General features: G+C 37.4%; 1 protein-coding gene across 7 annotated transcripts in view; it reads right to left on the bottom strand.

Moving 5' to 3' along the window:
* ANO4 (anoctamin 4) overlaps positions 1–21,259 on the bottom strand; it is a 169,891-nt gene that overhangs the window by 66,807 nt on the left and 81,825 nt on the right. For 5 of the 7 annotated variants that reach the window (XM_033514332.1, XM_033514334.1, XM_015627778.3 and 2 more), the window contains 2 exons: positions 2,028–2,128; positions 1,670–1,771 (listed from right to left, as the gene is read on the bottom strand). In XM_033514332.1, the coding sequence (XP_033370223.1) occupies positions 1,670–1,771; positions 2,028–2,128 (203 nt within the window). The remainder of the gene's footprint in view (positions 1–1,669; positions 1,772–2,027; positions 2,129–21,259) is intronic. The other 2 variants (XM_033514333.1, XM_033514335.1) reach the window with 1 other exon arrangement.

Here is a 21,259-nt window from a genome sequence, read left to right as displayed (position 1 = left end):
AAATGAAGGCTTACACCACTCATATTCTAAATATTGTAGCAGATGTAGTGTAGGAATGCTGTTAGTGCCTTGGAAGCAAGTCCTCTAAAATAAGACAGCACTAATGCTTTATAAATGATAAAAAAACTGGTTAGTATTCCAGGTTAATTTTCAGAACCTTTGGACATTTTTGTTTTCAGAGTCCATATAGTGCTGGTGAAGTAAAATTTTTTAAACTATTTTATATTGGCCAGCCTTCTTTGGAAAGTGATTTTTATCTTGCTCTACTCAATAGGAGCAGAGAAAGGTCAAAGCTAAGTGTTTTTGAAGATGCCATCCACTTCTTGATTTTGCTTCCAATATTCAGAGGTATCCACCACTTTTTCGCTCCCTCTTTGAAACAACAAGGATTTCTTTCAGTCATGCATGGACCTTGCACAATTCCAGCCTGAATAATCAGGAGCAATAAGCAATCATCAGCTCTTAAAACAAGGGCTTAGAAAAAGGCATCTGGAAACACACCATCCAGACTTGTGGACATTCTGCAAAATTTTTTTGAAATGGTAAACTGTATTGTTGTTTTTAAGATAAAATTGAAGAGCCTGCCCAGCAGTCACTGGTGAATTGTCATGATTTCCTCTTAACAATGCTGTAGTAATTCTCTCTCTGTGGATGTGGAAAGAATGAAGCCATGATCCTGAAGCAGGTCAAGAAAACCTCAGTATTTTCAAAGCTTACTATATAATCTGTATGACACCTACTTCGCTATCTTCTGAGGGATCAGGAAAGAACAAGGTGCTCCATGACTAAATTCAGAGTTTCTGGTGTATTTCTGAATCATGAGACTGCACTGTATTGCCAGAGCTGGCCCATCTCAAGGAATGCCACAGAAGTCAAAGAAGGCACACTTTTGGCCTAATCCATTGTTTCTATGGCTAGAACACTTATAAAAAAAGAATATTACTTTGCTGCAATGACTTGTGATTACTTTTAGAATTTTCTCTTTAGCAATTAAAGCATAAGAAAGAACAGTTGAAGAGTTGCTGTGAAAATGAAAACAAAATAAATACAAAACAAGCCTGCAATTTTGTCCTTCATACATATCCATTTTTCCTTATGAGTTCTCCACCACTATAGGGTCTCTCATACCCAGAGACATTTTTCATACTTATGTAAGAAAAAAGAGAAGGAATCCTACAAAGGCACCAGCCCACTAGTTACAAATTCTGTGTCTCATTCTTTTCTTGTTCAGGAGTAGTTACATTAAAATCAATGGAGCTTTATATTGCAAACCCTGCTAATTGAAAGAAGAATCAAGGCCTCTCAGTTCATGGGCTGTGGTCAGTTCCAGTGAAAGTCTTTGTGCTACTTTAAAAGTTCTGATAACCAGAAGAGTAAAAGCAATATTTTACGTAGAAAATTTCATAGCCTAGCATGCAAATAGTATTTAATAAAGTATAAAAATTACCTGAATTTCAATGTGGAATTAATCTGGTTATCAGTAGCGTTTAGTATAAGTTCTCTATTTTCTCCACAGAAAAAAGCATTTATAGCTTAAATTGTTTTCCTATTAGATGAGATACTTATTTATACTTATTTATGGGATACTAATTACATACTACACAAGCAATTTACAGGTGCATACCAGATACGTCAAACAGACATGCACTTTCTGTGCTGCCTTACGTACCTGGATCTTCTCGACCTCCCATTGATTTCAATGAAATGTCCATTTAAAAAACAGCACCGCACAAGTATGCAGGGGGCTCCAGCATTGAAGGGGTTAAAGGGCCTAAGGACAGAATACCCCATGAAAACAGCTGCACTGCTACAGCCCATCTTAATCTCAAACCAGTATTGTACTGAAATTGTAGGCTTTAACAAGAAACAGCAATGCATGTGGTATCTAAGGAACTCCATTTATATTTTCTAAGGGTGTGTGGAATCTTATAGAAGAGCTTTTCTATAGGCATTTTGGTGTTATTATCACATTAACTTTACAGTTCAGTGTGGCTTTGGATGTTGAGACAAAATACAACTACACCTACCTGAAAGGCATTCTTACATTCATTAGTTCAGCATATTTGCCCAGGACCTCCCAAGGGGCATGCAGTTTCACAAAGATGATGTCACTGTTTGTTAGGGATGACTGCAAAAGAGAAACAAAACAGCCACCAGAGCTTACTTTCTCAAGTGAAAAACAAAGAAACCATAGTCAGAGGTCAATGTGTCCCTCCACAATTCCTTATTCTTCTTGAAATGTTGTATCAGTATTTTGTCAACTCATTTTTCTTCTGCTGTCCTGAAAGCCATGCTGTGACTCCCTTCTGGCCAGCATGTGTCCCTCCTTTGCATGGAAAAGAGGGCATGGAGGGCAGACTGGTGCACCTATGGGTTATCTGAGTCTACACAACATGAAGAGAACTTTATGCAGGGCATGCACATCAGCATGGCTGCTCCCTAACAGAAAGCTGTCTGGCAAAGACCAGAGGATGTGCAGCAAAGAGAAGAGGAGGAATTTAGCTCTGTTTGCACTCAGGAGGACACACAGTGCTCTACAAGAAAGCTACAGCCTACAGCAGGTTTAGTGGAAGCTGATGTGAAAACACAGAGAGCCACATGATAATACTGGAAGATGAAATGTTCAAATTCTAATGAATATTAATTAAATTTTCATGAAGATACATACAACACAACTTTAGACAATCAAGTGGATGGCATTCCAAGAAATATGTAAAGATGTACTTAGTATGAGAAAAGGAAATTAAGATGACATAAAACTAGGCAAGAAAATTGTTAGTTATCTTTGGGGATGATTTCCCAGCTTTTTAAACGTTGTCCTATATTCAATGTTTCTTGGTTGACACAACTTACTAGGGGTTCTTAAATCTAGTATTGTTTACTGGAAACTACTGTGACTATATGGGTGGGAGGTTGACATTTACACTTTTTACACTCTCCCTCCACTGTCCTGATAGAGGCTGAAATTATTGAATTTGCATGTCCATGTTCTTAGAGTAGTTAAAACACTATTACTAGTTTGTGACATGATAGAAATAAAAACTCCAGCATTTAAGAAACATATATATGACTTTTTCGCACATCAAAAACTCCAACAAACAAGCAAACAAAAAAGCAACCAAAACAAAAGGAAAAAAAAAGCCCCAAACCCACCCAACCCCAAATCCCAACCCAGTCATGATAGACTTAACATTTTATAAACAAATATAATATTTCTTGACACAGAGAAATATTTGTACTCAAAATATTACTGGGGTGCAAATATGGATTTAACATACAAAGGAATGAGTGACTTTCTGGTGCTAAAACGTGCAGAAAAACTTCTATCTTTGCTGATGAATTTCTGAAAAATATTTCAATACAAAATGATACAACAACAACAAAATGCCCCCAAGAGACTTACTTCAGAGACAATGAATTCACTTGCACTCTTTCCCTGACTTTTATGGATTCTAAATCAGGTTTTAATTATGTTTTTCTTTATAGGTACATTTCATAAATTAGCTTTTATTTTCCCATGAGAATCTAGCAAGGAGATGCCACAAAACCAAAACTAAATTCTGCCACTCTAAAAATCTCTGCAAACTGCTCTCTCAAAGCTGAGGTTAAGTCAGCAGTGGATTGACAATTTTTGTCATTAACAGCTTGGATTAAAAAACAAAACAGAACAAAATCCACCAAAACTCCAAAGAACCATCTAAGATACAGAAAGAAACTGCAGTACTGCCACACCAATAAAAACTGAGAAATGGAGGAAATTTATTAAAAACAGCTTCTAAACTTAGTGATGGCTGATAAACAGGACATTTATAGGTATTTTCCGGCATAGTGTAATTTAAGCCATACTAGATGTGGGAGCCAAACATGACTTGTGAAGATGCTGTTTCACAAGTGAACACTATCTAAATTTGGTATCTTATGTGTTACATGTTTTCATGCAGAAACATGAAAACCTTTCAAATAGCTATCACAATACAGATGTTTAAAGGATATTTTTTACTCTGTATCTTGCAATGCTGGCATATCAAAATTTTTTCAAAATGTCAATCAGCTTTGCCAACAGAAGACCTAACCAACAGAAAATCTAATCAAAATACACTTAGCAGGTTCACTTATATTCAGAAAAAAAAGAAACCAAAATGCTAAATTATTAATATAAAAATCCATTTCTCTTGGGTCAGTGTTCATAAAGGAAAGCACTAAGCAAGGCTGAGATAAGCAAGGCTGGAAAAAATAAGACTGGAAAGAGAATAACAAACCCAGATGGAGGACAAATTGAATGAGATGTCACACTCATATAATCTAAGGAGTAAATAGCTAACCAAATATCTGGAAAAATAATATAATGAAGACCGTCTTTATTACAAAAATACTTTAGTGAATGGAATCTCCTGAACTCTCTTGGTTAAATTAGTATTTAGACTCAGTATTGTTCATCTTATAAATGTCTCAACTGAGAATAGAGGAACATTAATCTGCTGTCATTGACTTTCAAGGGCTGGCTCGTTAAATGGTTTGGAGAAGTAAACTCAATTTCACATTATGGGAACATGCAAACAAAAATCAATGTAACGTTATTCCCCTTGGAAACTTAAATAAGACAACTGTTGACATGAGGAAGCTGCTATGAAGTGATGTCCAGATGATGAAGAAAGAAAAACAGAGCAATTAAGGGGGCAGACCAATGAGATTAAACACTTAGCAAACACAGAAATGGAAAAAAATGTTTGGAATTTATCTGTAGCACCAGTGGCTACAGTTATCACCATCCAATAAACTTCAGGCCACCAATGTTCAAATAAATTGGTTGTTTTGAATGAATTTATTGAGGAGGAATGTCCATAAAAAACCTGATTTTCTTCTGGTCACTAACAAACATTCTCGGCGTCCTTCAGAGCAGCGTAAAGCCAGGGTGACAAGAGACTTACCAGAGTCAGACAACTGTAGATTCATCTAGGGTGGAAGGGTTCATCTAGGCTAAGCCTCTGGCTAAAGCACGGCTAACTTAGATCAGCCTGCTCGGACAGGAGCTTGTCTCATTGAGTACTGAATATCTCTCCAGGCAGAGATTTCACTGCTTTTGGGCAACCCACTGACTGAAACTGGCTGGAGAAAAGAATATTTTCTGTGGAAGAACTGCTCTCTTCCATAGACAAATGTTAGCTTAAAACTACCACTTTACAGACTTGTTTTCCTTTAAAAACACCCTTATTTATCACAAGAACTGTATTTAATTGTTATTCTCATTGAGAAGCAGTAGCAAGGTATATTTAGTTTAATTGAGCTGATCTTCAAAATAGGTTTGTATGGTAAAATTCAGATCAGACCAGAGTCTGGGTTAGAAATAGTCAATATACATTTTGGCTTCACTGACAAACATCATTAGTATAGTATCATTGCTGCCAGTCCCAGTACACAAGCAGTTCTATAGGTCCACATATCATATAGACTTGCCCTTCTGGCAAGGCCACCTTTCTATTTGACCCTTAAATTTATAAAGATGTTGCTATTTCCCCAAAGAAATCCAATCAACTGCAAACACATTTAAAAACAAAACCACATTTTCTTCTCCAGTATCACCATGTAGTAAGTGAAAGAGACTAAAGCCATTTATGAGCATTTATAGAACTCCAAAAGCAGAAACACCTGCTGTGGTGAGTTACAGTCATCAGCTAGGTAGAGGAAAGCTTGTAAAGGTTATGTTTTCACTCTCCTTCTAAAGCAGGCACTGGGAGGTGCTAACTGCTGGTAAAGTCCTGGCTGCTAACTCCCATGTATTCCTGCAAGCTTTCTAATGTCTTTGGATGGTAGGATTTAAAAATACATGTATTTGCTATTGACCTGACTCTGCTCATTCTGAACTTATCATTGCTAGTCCGAATAGAAGCAGAGTTATGCTGACATGGGTTGTCTCTTGAAAAGCCCCTATTTTGCTGTATTTGCAGGCTGCCTTCCAGGATCAAGGCTAAAGATTACTATCTTTTGTTAAATATTCTCTTGAACATTCTCCTCCTCCTTGCTAATTTTAGCTCATTATCAATAATATTTTCAAGTAATTTTAAGACAAAAGTAGCTGTAGGTACTCACCTTGAAACAAGCATTTCTTGAGTCTACAAGTTAAGATAGTGAGAAAACCTATTCACAGCATATAACCTTGGAGAAAGATAAAATTACAGCGTCTCCAATCGAACGGTGTCTTTGTTTATTTGCCTTGAGGCTACTAGGCAGGTTTTCATTCATGTATGCAAAACAATGGGGCAGAAAAAAAGTCAGGATTTACCATTAAGGTTTTTTCCCTACTACCATTTAAGAGAAAATTTCTCAAGGTTGAGTCTCTCTTCACCTTTAAAAGCCTTCCTCATAAAAGTAAAATGAGATAAGTAAGACTTTGAAACAGATTCAACAATAGAATTAATGTCACCTATTTTAGGAAGATCCTACAAGGCAAGTTAAAAAGCCAGAACAGAAACAGTTCTTTACATTTTGGCAAATCTAACTAATTTCTGGTAAGATCATTATGCAAGGAAAAGCATAAAAGGAGACAAAAACAACATACTCCCCCTAGTAACAATTCTCTCTGCAATCTAGCTCTGCATGATGTCTTAGTGCAGAGTAGTAAATAGTAACTACTACATGTTCCACTGTTTTTGAGAATTACTTAACAGCACAGATTGATTTGCCATGTGGAGTGAATTAAGTGGAAAAACAAAACCCAGCAAATTTTAGTTGATTAAACTGTTCTTCCTTGGCAAAACCAAAGTAAATGTAAATTCATGTGGGTAATTCCACAGATCTGGAAAAACAGAAGGTATATTCTGCCAAGATTTTTCCAGTGCATACATTACCACTGGACAATTATTTAGATACTGTCAATATCTGGTTTCAATCTGGTTTCAGAGAAAATATTGCATGCTCACAAACACCAGCCTCCACGTTCATGCTTCTGAGGAACCCAATGACTAACAGCACCAATGTCTTTCACACATGTACTTACAGTGAAAGCACGGGTTTAGTGAAAAAGGGGAATATATTGTTCACATTTTAATTAGGATATTAAGAAGCCTTTAACTTGCAAGAAACTGTAGGGCAGAAGGAGTAAGGATGAAAATAAGAATAAAAAAGATAGCCCTATGTAAAAAATAAGAAGCCGTTGATAAAAGCAATTTTGACCTAAGGACACTGACTGTGAAATGTAGAATAACTTGGTATAAGGAGACAGAGGCATATGATTACAATTTAGAATGATTTTTATGTGAAATCTCATGACAAAATGTGATGATGAAGTAAAGATTTTTTTTTACTTTGCAAAGTTCTTGCAGTGGTTCTGCTCCAGTGGAGTTAGTAATGCAGGCAGGTGGCTGCTTCCTGCCAGCATTCAAGCAATGTGTTGTCTAAGCCAGCTCAGAGCAGGTGTCATTGTTACAGTGCTTAATTTCTGGTAGCATTTGACATCATCTCAATTCTGGAACAGAACAAGGGGAAATGCTTGCAGTGTCCTTCTATGTAGACAAAAATGTGTGAGTGGGAGCACATCTTTAAGAGCAGGGTAGGTTACTTGAGTAGAAGTAAAATGCAAATACTATCTCACTGCTCAGCAAATTTACTGTGCTATGATGAACTTACAATCTGCAGTAGAGAAATACAAATTCCTTTAAGATAAGAAACTACATCAGAAGGAAGTCTTTAATTCCAACAAATGTCATCTAAATCCGCAGAATGGATCTTACAGTAAGGTAGCTTAGATGTAGTAAATCAACCATGGAAACAATATCCTCTGGCTTGGACTGCACTTCCGAGAGGAAAGAATTAGAAATATCTGCAGCATGACCATCTTAATGGAAAAGGTTGATAGGACTGTGAGGTAATGATAAAACTTTTCTTGATAATTCCATCAGCAAATACTGAATGAATACAGTTTAGACCCATCTGGGTAAGATCTCTGTGACAAAATAGCTAATAATACGGATTTTATCTGACAAATATCTTTTAATTCCTCTGGACTGGAAAATTGCTATAAACTTGTGAAATAGATAGCTAAAATCTCTGGGCAGAATAATGCATTTTTACTAATGAAAACTGTATTTCACATCGTCGCTTTACATGAAACATCAGTTATGGGCTCAAATTTTAGATTAAAAAATTAATGCTTCATACATTGATAGTTAACATCATCAAATCTTTTTGACTATTCTAAGGGACAAAGAAAGGGCTCTTAAGTACATTATTTTACTTTTGTCATCACAGGCCATTAAAAATACATCACACAATTGAACTGCATTTTATAAGGCAGCTTCCTTTGTGATTTATCCCAAGCGTAAAACATAAAGCTGATATTTTTCCAATATGGATTTATTTCTCATTAATAATTTTTTGAAGCAGAAAATACTTACATTTAATGAATTGTCCATTAAACATTCATGTTTGCTTTTAGGGGCTTATTGGAGAAACATTGCTTTGGTAAAGAAAAAGGCACTTTATTTTTTGTCCAACAGTTAATTTCACAAACATGATAATTAATCAAACAGAAAATGCAGGCACACTTACAGTTTTTTCATACAAATAACCTAGAGAAAACTGAATAAGCTGCTAATTTCACCATAGAATAATATAGGCCACTGGTCAAATCTCCTGCTCTAAGCAGGGACAACTACAGTGCTTTGTGAGGTCTTGAATATCTCTGTGGCTGAAGACCTTGCAACCTCTCTGGGCACCAGAGTGTCTCTGGACAGAAAGGTCACAGCTGAACTTCCATGTGGATGCAGAAGTGTTGGCAGCAGCCCAGCTGTTCTGAGCACCTGTCCATGCTCCAGCAGTGTGAAGCTCTTTGGCTGCTTCAGGGTCTTGTTTCTCAGCTCATACAATCAAGGAAGATAAGAAATACATATATGATTATCAATCTGGACTCCAAAGACTTTTCAGCACCCACTCTTTCCAGGATACTATGAACTGCCCTGCAGTTCTCTCTGTATACCTCTGTATTTGATGGTGCAACACAGAATTTTTTCAAAAGGGAGACATTCATGAGCTCAACAGGAGCACAGCTGAGGAAGAGACTACTCTTAAGGTCACTGTCAGTTCAGTTCAGTCCACATGACACAAGCCCCAGGTTCTTCAAGCCAGCTACACATCCACCACATGAGTAGTTACAGGCAGAGGTGTTAGCCCCAGCCTGGGGGAAGCAGTGGGGTAATGCTTGTTAGCACAGCTTGTTATCTCAAGTGCTGTCCCATGCTGGCAGGACTGGGATAACTACATCGACTGGCAATACCTGGCTGGGTTTCTGCACATTCCTGGCTGTGCAGAATTCACATGTGCCTCTGCAGGAAAGGAAGCTCACTCTGACTGCTCCTTCTCAGACTTAATGCAGCTTCTCATTTTCCAGGGGAAAAAAAAGCACCAAAGAAAAAACAAGATCCAGTTAAATGAAGGAGAAAGATGCATGTGAAGAACATGAATCACTCACAGCTCTACTAGTTACATAAATTCTGCTAATCTGGGTGACTCAAATGCTTGTTCACTTGACTAATATCTCAGTTTTCTGTGCCTTACTTATCTTACTGCAAGGATTATCAGAACTGGAAAGAGTTTGAGGAGCCATCTTCTAATAATTCATTTCACATTTTTCAAATCATTGCTGAAAACTTTCCTGCCATCCTCATTTAGGCAGAGAGCAAGCCATTTTCCCTTTCTTCTTCCCCTATATACAGACTATTGTATAATAGTCTATATGTATGTCTATGTATAACTATATAATAACTGCATAACAATGTTGTTATGCAGTTATTATACAGTTGTTATATTTCTTTAATAAGATGGACAAAGAGAATTTCTGAGCAACAGCATTCTGTGGTCTTACTAAGAGCAAGAGATCTGATACACTAAAAGTGTGCAAACAAAATTTTACAAGGAAAGTTGCCTTGTAAATATGCCAAAGCATATGGTAGAGTAGTCATCTCTTCAGATACACCACCATTACTACATGAAAGGGAAGTTCTTTCCAAAGCAAAATGTGATGATGAGAATATGCTTGATAACCACTATTCAGTTCACAATTCATATTGAAATAATTAGATAGAACGACCTTCTTTTAAATCCCAAACCATGCTCAGACTGTAGACAAAAAAATTAAAAACAAAGCCCCAAGAGATAAAGGCAAACTGATCTTAATGTGTTGTCTTCAGCAAACCACAGCTTCATGTTGATCATAAAAATAAATCTCACAGTTTAGTGCAGAGTGGAAATTTCTAATAATTCATGGTGTACAAGATTTTTCACCTGTCTGCTCAGCTAAGCTCAAAGTAATTTGACCTCTGTATGTAACTAGATCATCTGATGTTAAAAACCCACACATCAGAAACAGAAGAAAAACTCCATTTTCTTAAGCAAAGATATATAATAGATAATTAGAATTTAACTGGAGATAAGGTGAAATTGAAATACATAATGTCTCTAAACTAGGAAGGCAAATTCTGGATCCTTTGTGCATCTGTGTACAAATCCCCTCATTTGTTAGGCATGCTTTAAACAAAACAAGGTCGAGGTATGACAAGGGCAAATTAAGAATTGGCTTCAGACTGTTCTAATTTATTGTGATGAAGCAATGCCCATACATGGCACAATGGATTGTCAAGGCAGACACCTAAACATGAGCTCTACTGCTGATCAATTATTGCTGTTCCCAGTGTGCCTACTGACATAAGGTGCTGGATGAAAACACCTCCTGTATGACACACAAGAGCAGAGCAGCACCAGATGGAGCTCAGTATTTTAATGGTTCAGATAAATGTGATAGAGCACAGAGATGATTTTCTCTCCTAGTTTAGAGCTCTTACATGGAGATTTAATGAGGATTTGCAGAAAACAAACAAGTCCTCTTTTTCTCAAAAGACAACATCACTATTGCATGAGCTAACATTAGTTTTGATCTGATTGCATGTGTTGCAAAGTGGTGGTACTAATCCTGAAAGTGTTTGCAGAAAAATTTTGGATTTTGGGATCCCTATGATGCTGTGAAATGAAGGCCACAAGTAACACATACACTGGCAAAGAATCCCCCTCTCCAAATTCACTTCTACCATGGAAACTGCTGTAATGAAGATTCTTTGCTTAATGGACAATACTGTCCTTCTTTAGAGATAAAAAGTATTATTGTCTTTAAGAAGCCCCCAGCTAACAAAAAGTAGCTCGTTCAGCTTAGGAAAGTATAAATGTCTCATCTGTCTATTGACAGATAAATCTTTCTAGATGTTTTTTATTATTTTGCCTCTTTTCTATAAGGGCTGTGCCTCTCAGAGCTGCAGCAGAGAATTCACAGTCCAAAAGTGAAACAGAAGTTACAAAAGAGTTTTTAGCTCTGTGGTACTATTCAGATCCTTTTGTTCAGTGCAAAATTTTGGAGTAGAATTGAAATTCTCATCTATTGTATCTCTGGAACAAACATGCTTACAGCAATCTGTTTTGTTCTCTTCTACAGAGAAGTATAGAAATGTAACATGTGAATAAAATTAAGATCTCACTTCACTTAATAATCCCAGTTTTTCAAGCTCTTTATAGATGCATTTTTATAGACATTTTCTTTTATTACAAAGCTTTCCTGACAGGAAAATTATAATTCCACTAGATAATTTTTGACATAGATGAATATGGCTAATACACCAATGGATCTATAGATAATAATTTTGTTGAAAGGAATTTTCTCAAAAACACAGCATTTTTGGCTTAATGAATATCACAAAAGATATTTTAAAACTGGGGGGAAATTCCATTACTGTCACATCACTAGACAATGGGAAAAATTTTGCAAATTGCAGAGCACTATCTCAACAAACCACCTCTTAGATATTATAATTGCACATACACTGCAGGCTGTTGTTCCTGACAAGTATTTAAAATATAACATCCAACATGCCCAAGAAGTGTAGTGTAGAAATGTGCTTTGCATCATTTGATGCAACTTTGCAGAGTAACTATAATTACTTGTGCTGTACAAACACACCTACACCATCGTGCATAACCTCTTTAGAATGTCAGAGCAGAGTGGTGAATTAGTCAGGGAAGAAATGGTATTAAAATTGTATGGCCTCTCCTAGTTCTTGGTACTAGGGGCTGAGAGCTTTGAACTGAATTGTTGTCATCACAGTAGCACAGCTGGTGAATTTCTTTTCTAAAATAATGTTATTGCCCTACTGTCCACAATTGCCATATTGCTCTTCAGAAAAGGAAAGATTATAAAATTACACAAATTAACTAATTTCTGCAGGACAATACTTCAAAGCAACTCCCCCTCCCCCTTTCTATGTGTCACACACACATATCCAGAAACACAACTGACAAATACTTCTCTCAGTGGTATATTTGTTTCCTCCTCCACAATCCCATCTTCATCTTGCTTGCCTATCTCCTAATCAAAGTCACATTTCTCTTACCAGGTTCCTCTCACCACCACAGAAGACAACCAGTGCTGTCCATCACTCTGGCTGTGTGTGATGTACCATGGAGGCAGCTCCAATGTCACACCTCTGTCAACGGCAGCCTCTGGAGCACAGCAGATTAGAGATCTCTATTTTTTAAGATTTCAGTTTGAAAAAGTTACAGGAAGCCATCTGAACTTTCAAAATGGAGGAATCTTGTATAAAATATACATATACTAAATTTTCCAAACTGCCAAGGGAACAAGAATGTGGGGATTCTTGCTTTGTCCAGATGGTATTTAAGCCCAAAATGGGAGAAAACAGAAAGCTTTAAAATATTTTTTTTTTTTCTGGCAGATTTTAAGTGAAGAGCTCATTTAACACAGATGCCATCTCCCCTTTAAAACATGAAAGGTTAACAGAAAAATATCAAAATACTAATAATAAAGAGCTCTAGGTAACAATTGAGCAATCATCACTACTGTACATCGTTGGTGGAAAGTGCAGTGGCAGCAACACTGACAAGAAAATAGAAAGTCTAATGTTGGAAATGTCACCAAGTGCCTAAAGTGATGCACTCATCTAACATATGAATATTTTTAATGTATAACAAAGAGCAAAGGAAAACGGGGGAGGGGGAAACCGTGCTCTGTGTTTAGGTAAATGACGTCTCATGTTACACTCTAGTGTTTGACAAACAGAGCACAGAAGACAGAGAGGTGGCTGGGAGTTAAATGCAGAAAAGATGAACACATAAAATATCACTGCTAGAATCAAGAAGAGAAGCCAGAAACAGAAGCCAGACTAGGGTAAATTGCATGAGGATTAAAAAAAAATAATCAATCAAGAGCATATAGTACTCAAATCCCTAGCCCTTTATTTTGTACAGCTATTCAGCAGAGGGTAAAGTACAGCCTGAGTAAGAAATAGATGGATTAATTAAAGAAAGACCAGAGCAGGACAATAAGAATAATAAAGAGTTTTGGGAAACTTGACCTAGGGGAAAAAGATTGTTCAAAACACAGTGGAATTCAAAACACCAAAGAAAATGCTAAGCAGAGACCACAGTAACATTTTAAAAATAAGTAACAAATAGTCACGAATAGGAAGGGAATGAACTGCACTCCACTTTCCTTCTCAATCAGGCAAGAAACAACTGGATTAAATTGTAGAAAAAGAGGTTTAGGTCAGATCCTATCTAACATCAGCCAAGAATTTCTAGGACTTGGCATGTAAGGCTGTAAGGAATATATGAGAGGCTGTGAGTGCTTAGCCTGGGATAAAAGGAGAAGCCCTATATTATGCTCTCATGTGGATATTGCTGTAATAAACCCTGTCAAGAAGGCAGAAATGGTTCTTTACTTAAACTCTGTCCACATCCAGACACGTATTTTGCTTTCACTGTACGAAAATCAATAAAGAGCTATTTGATAAAAATCACAGAGGACTCAGGCAAAAGTGGTATTAAAAGCATAAGTTTCTTCAAACACATCCAATATCCTTCAGAGTTTCAACAGTATCTGTGTGTTATACTTACTGTGGAATATGTTATTATTTTACTTAAAATTGCTTTCTAAGAGCTTCAGTTTTTGTAGGCTTCAAGATCAAAATTTAGCTGTTAAGGGCACCAGGAACATACCTTCTCTTTGTTAGAGGTATACACTTAACTCAATCTACAAGTGGCTAGGAACTCAGGTGTAACACAATGAGAGAGATCAGGGCTTTTGGATATTGATAATAGTTTGTTGACAGTGCTCCAGGGCTTCAGTGTAGAATTAAAATGTCTGTCAGGTTTTTAGAGAGGTGCATATGCACTGTTTAGAAGATACAAATTCTAGGTGTTCAAGAAAACCTGACACATATTCATATTCCCATGTTAGTTTTCAGAGTTGTAGGAACTGACTATAATAATCTCTGAACACAGGATAAGGAATGCAAATGCAAATGCAATTGATCCATTCATGTCCACATACATCCTGATGAGACCTGAACCAAATTGTGGCCCAGCACTACATCCCAGGCTGTTAAACCAAATTTACTTTTCTATAAAGTCACAAGAAATGAAGTGCTGGTCCAGAGACCCTATTGCAAAGGTTTCTGTTAGATTGCTTCTGCATCAAGAATCTAGTAATGAGTTTAGAAAATGAGGTTTTCTTTTATGTGACATATTGTCTAATGGAAAATATTCTTTGTGCCCTACAAATAATCCATGAAATTAATTAAGAAGATAGCATATAAAAACTTTTTCTAGTGAGGCATGGTTAGTCCTGTATGAACATTTCAGTGATCAGTAGTGATGCCATATAAGAGAGAAAAGTATTTTGCTGCAACACCAACATGAATACATTTTATGAAAATGCAGTGAATTGGACAAGGCTTCTAGAAATTTGTCAGGAAACATGGGAACATTTTCACTTTGATTTAGTTAAAAAAACTATCCATACAAAAAAGCATGTTATGGTATTTCACTGGATTATATCTGTCTTCTCTTCTGTAAAGATAGCCTTTTTAACAACTAGCATGACATTTTAATATCAGGTATTTAATACTGAATCTGTTTAAATGAAATATTTTCATGTATTCAAAATGTTTCCCTTCCCTCAGCTAAAACTCTTTCCTGGGTCTAATCACACTAGCGACTATTAATTCCTTGCCTTCCTCCTTTGTTGCATTCTGTTAAGACAGTCTCCATAAATACAAAATAATTGCTTCAAGATGTTAAGGGCCTGTGTTGTATTTCCAAACAGATTTTACGCTCACATTTTTACAGTGGGAATTATAAAATGAGAAGGGGGCTTTTCTTACATATTTGCCATGGTTTAATGTGGATATACCTCCACATTTTTATTCTAGTGTCCTCTTATGCTTTCTCACCATCATTCTAAATTCCCCCCTTTCCCAAAATTCTAATGCGTTCACCTTTCCCAAATCATTTTTGTGTTGTGCCTTTTGGCTGGAATAATACATTAGTGGGAGACATAAATTGTGTTTTCTTTCATAAGACAGACGAAAAGCCAGCCTGAGATGGAAATGTAAATCGGCATGGCAAGTACTCATCCATTTCCAGTCAAAACATCAAGGAACAAAAAATAAGAACAAATAATGGAAAAACTGCAGAAACATGAATCCATTCCATAGCTTGGGGATTTTGGAAAGGAAATTTTCAGTTTACATGCAATTCCATTAGCTGTATACTTTACATCACACCAGTGCTGGGGATGATCTTGCGATCCATGGATCTATTAATATAAAACTAGAGATAACACTTGGACAGAGGGCAAACAAAAAGGCTCATCTTGAGGAGTTCATAGATATGGTGTGTGACAGGTATCTGACCCAGTTTCCCCTGCTGGATACTGGCAGGCCACTATATTTGTATCAAAACACTGGCAGTATCATGTCTCTAAGTCCACTGATCCTGAGAAGTTCCCTGAAGGCTTACTCCCAAGGAGCAGACACCACAGGTGTGATTCAGGGCAACTAAGTTTAGGTATCTGCAATGGAGAGGAACAGGCACCTTCAAAGTGTAATTCATTTGTTCTACTTTCATCAGAATGAGATGAACTGATGCATATTAAGGACTTGTTCCTACCTGTCCAGATTATGTACATTGTCAACAGCTACAGTCAAAATATTTTTTGGATTTTTCCTCTTGGGGCTCTGCAGTACAACTGCATTTGTACATAAGTACATTTATTTATTTTCCCTGGGCTCCTGTTACCTTCCTCACCACCCACATCAACTTCTGCAGTAGCAGAGGCCACGTTTCTTCCTAAAACTGCACCTTCATGGGTGCCTCCAGTGCACTGCTCAGCTGTGTCTGGGACACATCACAGTGGCAGCATTTGATTCAGAACATTTTTCAAGGCCTTGGCTGCCATCCATTTCCCCCATCCCACCCTATTCATTCTTCCCACAGAGAAGACATAGGGAAATGCAGATCTTTAAATAACAAAGCCTCCCATCAGTGTCCTCTGTACTTAAAAAGGCCTCTTGAATTTGGTCAGTACTTTCTGTATTTCATTACTTGAATTCTTCTCTCCTGTGAATTTCTGAAGCTAATGATAAAATCCATAAATTTGCACAAGAACATTGACCTGGAATGTACTAAAAAATCACAGCTTCTATCCTCTCAACTGCTGTTTCAGGACATTTTTTTTAATTAAATCTTGTCTCAGAAAGTCAGTTTCCAATAGCAGTAACACTCACAGTACAACTTCAAGAATTCTGGTGATGAAGAGCCAGGCTATAATCTATAGAAAATCTGTAGAATTCTATAGAAAAAAGCCATGGCCATCCTGATCTAGCATTGGTGACAGCTCTGCTTCACAAAGTTGATCTTCAGACATGCCCTCCTGCCAGCACTCTGGAGCTTCTCCAGATTCCCCAGAAAATGAGGTCACAGAACAGATTATTAACTTACAAGGCACAAAAAGATGCAGAAGTATAAATATGAAAAGACAAATTTCTTGAAGAGAAGAACATGAATTTTGCATATTGCAAGACAAAGTATTGAGTCATGGTTTCCAGATGTACATGTCTCCATTTTGCTCTCCTATCTACATTTTCACTGTGGAGGTTTAATTCTTTCTGAAAAAAAATTGAAGTTTAAAAAGGTGTAAGAGATGGCTTTTAGATAAAAAAAGTAAGCACAAAATTCTTATATTTTAAGAAAAGGGAGTCAATCTTGTTATAAATGGAAATGTCTATTTGAGTCTATTAACAAAAACAAGCTGTACCTAAAAGGAGCAGTAAGTAGAGTACCGTGAAGACCTCCAAGAGGAAAAAAAAAAAAAGGTTTTCACACTGTTTGTCAAAAATGTACTTTTACAGATTCTTTCAAGAGGTTTCAGATACCAAAATAAAAGATATTTTTTGCACAAGAGACAGTTTTGTAAACCAGATAAGACTTTAAACAGGAGGACATGACTAACTGGCTGACAGAAGTTTCAGTTAGTATGGCTATCTCAGAAGCATTTTTCCCTCAGGTCAGGCTTTTTTAAAACTTGAACTGTCTTCTCAAAACAAGTTTAACACCAAAATGATTAGCATAAAATGAGACCACAAAGCCTACTGCTGGGTTTCTATATACTCTGTCCTTCTAGAGACAACTTTAGATTTTTGATTATTAAGCCTTTACTATAAGGGAGAGCTGCAACAAACCAGCCATGTCACCTTTGGGCAATGAAAACTCTCACTGTCCATTAAGTGGTTGTAGCCTTGTGCATTGTGCTTAGTCCTGATGTTTCTGGCAGGTGAAACAGCACCTCAAAAACAATTGCAGTTTAAGACCAGTTATTTTAAAGGAAAAAATTACTTCTGACATATAGAGGCATCTCATATATAATCATGATATTTTTTTCTTAATCTGTTGCCTATCTGTTTTTTTCCATCAAAAGATTTTTGATGTTCTGATTTGTGGATGTTGATGACAGTAAATCCTTTGACAAGAAATTTTACCTGTTCCTGAAAGAAGTATGTCAGAAGCTTTTAAATTCCTGTTCAGTTATCTATGTATTTTCTGTATTACCTCCCTATTCTTTGAAAAATACATTTTTTTAAAAAGTGGATCAAGTTTTCAGCAACATTTGCTTAGCCTACTAGTTTTACAAAGCCCTGTTAAAGGCTGGCACTTGTCAACTCAGAAACATATTCATTTATGGGCTCCCTCAGATACCAAGAAACTTATCTTTAAGAATTGCGTTTTGAAATTTGAATTCACACCATACCTATCCAGACTTTCATTTATCTCCTCAAACTTTTCTTCTAAATTGCCATTGTGCTGTACAGTGGACATGGCATCTGAAATCTAAAACTTTTCCCTCAGAAGTTCAGGAAGCTGGAAACTTCTCCACTCTTTAGTGACCACAGTTTTTTTTGTACAGAACACTCCATGGGAAAGCACATTGTTCTGCTTGTACCAACACATTTTTCTGTGAAACATTGCTGAAAAGAGACTCCTTTTGCTATGTGCATTAGATAATAAGAGCAGTCTGATTTCCACTTGCTCTGGCTGAATTGGGATGAAATGAACAGCCCAATGTTTAAAATTAAATAGCTGGAAGCGCTTTCATTTATAATGCTTGTGGTAAGGTCTGCTCTTCAGTCTGGTTCCCTTTTTGCAGGCATAGTTTATGTCATGTTGATGCCCCATCCATGATTTGTGGATGCAGTCAGATGAAGTTCTTAAAACATTAAATAACAAACTGCACCTGCTAATAATAATATGTTATGCTGCTCATGAAAATACAGAGCCTTCAGGCTGCATAATTTGTACTGTAAATTCATTAGCTGTAGACATTTACATATTGAATAATAGTATCAGAAAAGAGAGACTGAAAGGAGTTACTAGAGTCCATGAAAGCTCAGAGTTTTTTGTACTGGTTACAGTAGTAGAGTAACATTGAACTACACCTGTGGTGGGTTGACCCTGGCTGCATGCCAGCTACCCTCTAAAGGCACTCCATCACTCCCTTTTTCATCAGGACAGGGGCAAAAATAGAAGAGGGAGCTCACAGGTCTAGATAAGGACAAAGAAAAGTCACCCACCACGATGTTACCATCATGGGCCAGACAGACTTGACTTGGAGAAATTAGTTTAATTTATTATCAATCAAATTAGAATAGGATAGTGAGAAATAAAACGTCTATTTTTTTAGAGAACCTTAAAACCTTCCTCCATCCCTTTCCTCTTTCCAGGCTCAGCTTCACTCCAACGTTTCTCTACCTCCTCCTACCCAGTGGTATGAAGGGACAGGGAATGAGGGCTGCAGTCAATTCATTATATGTTATCTCTGCTACCCCTTCCTCCTCAGGAGGAGGACTTCTCACACCCTTCCCTTGATCCATTGTGGGGTCCCTTCCACAGGAGACAGTGCTACACTGACTTTTTGAACTTGGGTCCTACCCACAAGCAGCAGTTCTTCACAACCTTCTCCAACATTTGTCTCTTTCATGGGATTCAGTCTGTCAGGAACAGATTGTTCCAGTGTGGGTCTCTTGTGGGTCACAAGTCCTACCAACAAATCTGCTCCAGTATGGGCTCTTCTCTCCAAGAGGCCAGAGGTCCTGCCAGGAGCCTGCTCCAGTGTGGGCTTCCCACAGGTTATAGGTGGATACCTGCTCTCCTGTGGACCTCCATGGGCTGCAGGGGAATCTCAGCTCCAGCAGCTAGAGAAGCTCCTTCCATCCCTTCTTCATTGACCTTGTCTGCAGAGTTGTTCTTCTCACATGAATCATTCCCCTCTTTTGGCTGCTGTTCTGCAGCAGGCGTTTTCCTCTTTTTAAATACTTTATCACAGAGGTGCTACCATTGTTGTTGACGGGCTCAGTCTCGGTCAACAGCAGGTTCATCTTGGAGCTGTGTGCCACTGGCTCTGATAGATGTGAGGGAGACTTCTAACAGCTTCTCACAGAAGCCATCCCTGTAGCCCCACTTACTACCAAAACCTTGCCATACAGACCCAATACAAGGTCTCATCTTCTCCAAAAATAAAGCCTATTTTTGTCCAAATGCCAGTTTGGCCTAAAGGAAACCTGTTAGTCATAGGTGACATCCTGCATGTTGCTTGACCTACCATGCATGCTCAGCAGATAATCACCACTCTCACCGTTGTCCCAGTGCCTCCTAGAACATAGCTCACATAGGCATGCTCATAGCGATCTTTCTGGCTGTCAAAAAGCTCAGAGGACAGCTGATATAATTTCAGTGGTGGAAGCTTTCCTTAGTTATCCTTTTCTCTGCTGGATGGGTGCTTTTGATATGTGCAGAGCAAGCTCAACACGACAGGGAAAGGATATGATCAGCAAATAAAAACTAGCAGCCAGGAAAAGATTTTCCAGCTCACCTACAGTTTTTGCTCCTGGCTACCACTCAAACTCTCCTGGCAAGTTGTTAAAAATCAGTTGACCGTAGACTAAGCACTCTGGTTTAAATTCTATGCCTGGTTGATTCAGCTAACCTCTATAGGAGCAATAAACTACAAAAAAAGTTACTGTTCTTTCAATAACTGGATAAACTAAAGTCATAACAGAAAAATAAACTTGGAATCAACTATAAAGGCACAGAGATTTTATTGTGCACCTCTCAGAGAACTAAATTACATAAGCTACATTTATAAAACACCTTTTCTAACTCAGATCTGCAAGCACCGCTTGGGGTCTGGAAGTCAGCTTAATTCTTTTCTACCCATGAATCACAATCAGAAAAAGCATTTATGTAACAGGAATCTCATGAACAATTGCAGTGATGATGCACAAACCAGAAAAAAGCAGATCAGTCTCTCATAACTGTTTTGGCTCTGCAGCACTAACAACAATAACAAAAAGGAGTAGATGTCATGCTTTTTCCAGAAAGAGGATGGTAATTGATTATGTTCAGAAGAAATAGCTGTCGATTATAATATCTCTTTCACATCATCACTTTTTGAACACAGTTAGTGCTCAGAAGTTTCAGTCCTTGAAGTTCTTAGCTTTTTCATGTTCTTTATTTCCAAGTTTTACCTTACTTTGACATGGTCATAAGTTGATTTTCCTTTTACACTCAGGGATGTGCTAAAAGTCACGGAGATACTCTGCGTGCTCTTTCTGTCATCTGTAATTTCTCTCAACATTCATCATCTTGAAAACAGACTCCAACTTGATGCTAAATATAAGTATCTTACTGAATACATGTTTCTGGCTTCTTATGTCCTGCTCCACTAGCAAGAAGCCACATTTAAAGAAACTGCTGTACACAGTTATTAGTAGCTCTTCAGGAATCTACCTGCATCTGCTTGCAAACTTGAAAAGCCATGAAATGATAGTATTTTGCAGTTATATTGCATCAACTACTGAAAAAGATTTCAAAA

The sequence above is a fragment of the Parus major genome, chromosome 1A (assembly GCF_001522545.3).
Source record: "Parus major isolate Abel chromosome 1A, Parus_major1.1, whole genome shotgun sequence".
Classification (NCBI taxonomy): Eukaryota; Metazoa; Chordata; class Aves; order Passeriformes; family Paridae; genus Parus; species Parus major.
The sequence above is the reverse complement of the archived record's forward strand: the minus strand, read 5'-3'. Positions and strand labels throughout refer to the sequence as shown.